The following is a 4,328-nucleotide window of genomic DNA, read 5'->3' as shown; positions in this document are numbered from 1 at the left end:
GCCGGCCGGGCCGCCAGCGCCTGGGGCTGCAGGGCTCGGGCCTCCTGGAAGGATCTGGAACCTCCCTACCTGAGGACGCAGCCAGGGAAGAGGATCTCGTACTCCACTTGGTGGGAGGAGGCGCGGGAGATCTGCACATTGTGCTCGTACTGCTGCTTCAGCTGGTCGCGCACGTAGTAGGTCTTGGGGATGTCGCCCCCCCAGTTGAGCTAGAGACGGAGCGTGCGGTGAGCCGGGGTGTGCGTCGCGGGCCGGCCTCCGGGTCACCTCCAGCCCCCGGGGCCCGTACCTTGGATTTGCACTTGGGGTTTCCATCGGGATCGGTCATGGTGCCCCCATACTCCACAGGCACCTGGTCGGCGCTGATGTATTTCAGCAACACTTCCTTCCAGTTTGCTGGCAGGGGACGTAAGGAAGGAGAAAGAGGGGTCCCCCAAAACACAGGCATTCAGAGCACCGACGCCCCACAGCACATTCCCCTGTTCGGGGGCAGCCTTCGCCCGAGGATTGCCCTGCCCTGCCCCGCCCTGCCCTGCCCTGAAGTCCGGGGACCTGGGTCCCCATTGCCTCTGGCAGGTTCAGGTGGGAGTGAAGTGACCGAAGCACCTGAGAGAGCATGTAAAGCGCCCTGCACGTGGGAGAGTGGCTCACCCCCCCAGGGAGGTGATGCACACATCTGCAGGGCGACCAGGAGAGAACAAAGCAGGGAGGGAAGGGCACGCCCTGCAGAGGGAACAGCATGTGCGGCACAACCAAGCAACACCCGCCGCCCCGCCCCCAGCTTCCACTACACATAGTGCGCTCAATTGTGACCGAATGAATACACGCATCGCTGTAGGGCGACCCCTTCACATGGGTTCTCTTGGCTCAACCCCAGCCAGGATTTCACATCTGCTCCTGTTTTCTGGTTTTTGTTTTTTTTAGACCATTCAGCGGCCAAGATTTGGCGCTCTCTCTCTCTCTCTCTCTTTTTGGTAACCAAGCCCTTTCCTGACTAGGAGAGTTTGACTCTAGTGCAACCGATGCCGCGAACCACGTGTCCGCCATCCCAAAGTCCGCAACGAATACCAGCCAAGAACAATATTTTGATAGTGGAAACCTTTCCATGCTGACGCTAGAAGCCACACAAAGGCAGCAGCTCCAAGTCACGGGATGCAACCCGGTGGACTCTGCCGCCGACCCCGGCTGGAAACCCACAGAGGCCGTCCGGGCCTCCCAGCCCTGGGACGGCAGCGGCCGAGTCCGGGCACCCCCTGTGGTCTCGGGGCGATGTAACCTGTGCTGCTAAGCTCCAGCAGCCGGCCCGAGCGCCTTTCCTCCCTCCCCAGCGGCTTTCCTCCCTCCCCTGGTGAAGAGGCTGGGCCTTGGCCCGAGGCGGGTTAGGTTGAGAGGGTTTTAGGTGTGGGTGGGAGAACAGGCTGCACCTCCTCCATGGCCCTGCTGCCCGGAAGCCTGTCTCTCATGCTCACGGTGGGTGGCTGCAGCCGAGAAGCCAAAACCACCAGAGCCTTTGCGGGATTTTATATGTCTCCCCCAGCGCAGCGGCAGAGCTGGGATCAGGGCGGGGGAATTCTCCCCATCTTACAGGGAGCGTCACTGAGGTGACGAGAGGCAGAACCGAGACCAGAACCGAGAAGCCCCGGGCTTTCCAGGCTGCCTCCCTCCGCTCCCAGGACTCGCCGGCACACACTTGGAAATTCTCCACTTGCCACGTGAGGCCTGAAGGTGAACGTTGAGAAACCTCCCGCATCCCCGTTCCCCACGCCCACGCACAAGCCCAGAGGTGGCCTCGAGTCACCCATGATCTCCCTAGTCCCGAGCTATCCTTCTAGCCTCTTCTCCCACCACACACGCCACTTCCTGCTCCAGCAAACGGGCTCCTGGCTGGGCCCTGGCTGGCCTCTGATGGCTCCCACATGCCCAGGCTGGAGTCCTCCCCTCAGCTTCAGGCTCAAGTATCCCCAATATCTGTATATCTCACACTCTTTTTTTTATTGGTCTCAGAGAGGAAGGGGGAGAGAGAGAGAGATAGAAACACATCCATGATGAGAGGGAATCATGGATCGGCTGCCTCCTGCACGCCCCCCACTGGGGATCGAGCCCACAACCCGGGCATGTGCCCTTGACCGGGATGCGAACCGCGACCTCCTGGTTCCTAGGTTGACGCTCACCCACTGAGCCCCACCAGCCGGGCTCTCACACACCCTTGAAACTCAGCCTCAAGCTCATTCTTCCCCTTGTCTTTCTCCATTGACCTCGTTGTTGCGTCAGAGCGACTGCCCTGTGCAGACAACTCATGCCAGACACGAGGACGTCATTCTCGGTTCCTCTTCCTCCTTTCCTATATCCCAGCGTTCGAGTTCTGCTGCTTTACTTCCCAAAGTAGTCCTTGGCTCGTCCTCCTCGCCTCGCTGCCTCCGCTGCCCCCGCCTGGGCTTGCAACACCTGCTGCCTGGGTGGTGGCCACAGAGGCCACTTTTATCTGCCCTTCACCATCTCCCCAGTGGGCTGTGTCTCCATGTAGGATCTGACCCCGGTGCTCCCCTGCTCAGAACTCCCCGCTGGCTCCCAGGGCCTGCAGAGTCACGGCCCAGCCCCTCGGCCCCGGGTCCTCTGTGACCTGCTCCTGGCTCCCTCTTCAGCCTCATCCCCTGCCCTGCACTCTACGACTGCCTGTGCCATGGGGTGCGAGGCCTTTGCTCAATGCTGTTCCCTCTGCCGGGAAGCGCGCTGCCTTGCTTCATCCGGCTGCTCTTCCCCACGGCGCTCGCTCGGCCGAGGGAGGCCTCACCTCCTCCCTAGATCGAGTGGGCCTGGTGTCTCCCTTCCCCAAGAGGCCAGAGGCTGCAAGGGACTGGGTCCAATTCGCCTTCGTAGCCTTGGCACCTCGTCCAGGGCCTGGCACCTGGTAAGTGCTCTCAGCGAGTCGCCCCCCAGCTGAGGGCACCCTCTGCTCCCGTGACCCGCGTGGCACCTTCTCTGGGCCATCGCTAGCGCCTTTTCTAGTCTGTAGCATCGCTTCCTCCCTGAAGGTCCTCTCTCTCCTGCGGCTCTGTAAGCTCCCTGATGGCAGTGCCTGGCGTTTCATTCATCTTTGAATCTACGATGCTGGGCTCAGTACTTCCTTCTAGATTGTCTGAGAGCAGGGGCTCTTAGGGAAACAGATATGAAGCCCTCGCCGGTTTGGCCCAGTGGATAGTGTCTGCCCACAGACTCAAGGGTCCCGGGTTCGATTCCCGTCAAGGGCATGTCCCTCGGCTTTGGTTGGGGCCTGTGCTGGAGGCAGCCCATCGATGTTTCTCTCTCTCTTTCTCTCCCCGTCTCTTCCCCTTTCTCTAAAAAGTCAACGGGAAAATGTCCTCGGGTGAGGATTAACAATAGCTAAATAAAATACACTTACAGAAAGAAAACAGATATGAAGACCCTAGCCCAGCCCCAGCCCGCTCCCGGGCGCCACTGCCACCAGAGCAGCAGAGGGACCGTCCGCCTGCCCTGTGCCTGTGGCCCTCCCTCTAAAGCCATCCCAGGCGGGGCCGCAGCCCCCCTGCGCAGCTGAGAAGGGCTCCGGCTACTCACCCCCCAGGACCATGATCTTCTTGCGCGTTTCCTCGGTCAGGAAAGGTTTGACCAGATTGTAGGCCACAGGAAACAGCTTGGGGGCTGGAACAGAGGCCGACAGCGTGAGGCTGGACGCAGCGCCCACCCTGTCCCCAACGGCATCACCCTGGGTGCCCTATGTCAGCCGCACATGCCCGAGCGCCCTGGAGCCCACGTGGCAGCCCAGGGGGTGAGGCTCAGCACGGCCACCTCTTTCATGTCCAGCTTCGCCCTCTGCACAGCGGGCAGAGGCAAGTGGGCCTCCCCCGGCTGGCCGGCCGGGGGGCACTGGTGCCTCCTAAACGCTGTGTGGACCATCAGGGGCCCTCAGCCTCCCTGCTCCGGCTCCCGACGTGTCCCTCTCCCAAACCTGTCCGTGACTTCCTCACAGAGGTCCCCACTTACCTTTAATGACAAAGAGACGCTTCAGTTTTTCGGGATAGTTGTCCTCCACCATGCACAGAAACTGCGGGGACAGAGCACCGAGTCTGTGGGCTCAGACCTCCTCCAGGCCGGCCTGTGCCCCCATTGCCTCGCCCTTTAATGACAAAGAGACGCTTCAGTTTTTCGGGATAATTGTCCTCCACCATGCACAGAAACTGCGGGAACAGAGCACCGAGTCTGTGGGCACAGACCTCCTCCAGGCCGGCCTGCGCCCCCATCGCCTCGCCCACCCACAGGGCATCCCGGCAGAGGGGCCCCCTGCCCTACTCCCTGCCCCACCTCCCCCT

General features: G+C 61.5%; 1 protein-coding gene across 1 annotated transcript in view; it reads right to left on the bottom strand.

Annotated features, from left to right (window-relative positions):
• LOC102254111 (SEC14-like protein 2) overlaps positions 1-4,328 on the bottom strand; it is a 21,970-nt gene that overhangs the window by 7,881 nt on the left and 9,761 nt on the right. Inside the window, exons 6-9 of the mRNA XM_014542428.1 lie at positions 4,003-4,092; positions 3,577-3,660; positions 290-396; positions 70-209 (exon numbers count right to left, since the gene is read on the bottom strand). Coding sequence (XP_014397914.1) covers positions 70-209; positions 290-396; positions 3,577-3,660; positions 4,003-4,092 — 421 coding nt within the window. The remainder of the gene's footprint in view (positions 1-69; positions 210-289; positions 397-3,576; positions 3,661-4,002; positions 4,093-4,328) is intronic.

This window comes from Myotis brandtii, unplaced genomic scaffold (assembly GCF_000412655.1).
Source record: "Myotis brandtii unplaced genomic scaffold, ASM41265v1 scaffold303, whole genome shotgun sequence".
Lineage (NCBI taxonomy): Eukaryota > Metazoa > Chordata > Mammalia > Chiroptera > Vespertilionidae > Myotis > Myotis brandtii.
The sequence above is the reverse complement of the archived record's forward strand: the minus strand, read 5'-3'. Positions and strand labels throughout refer to the sequence as shown.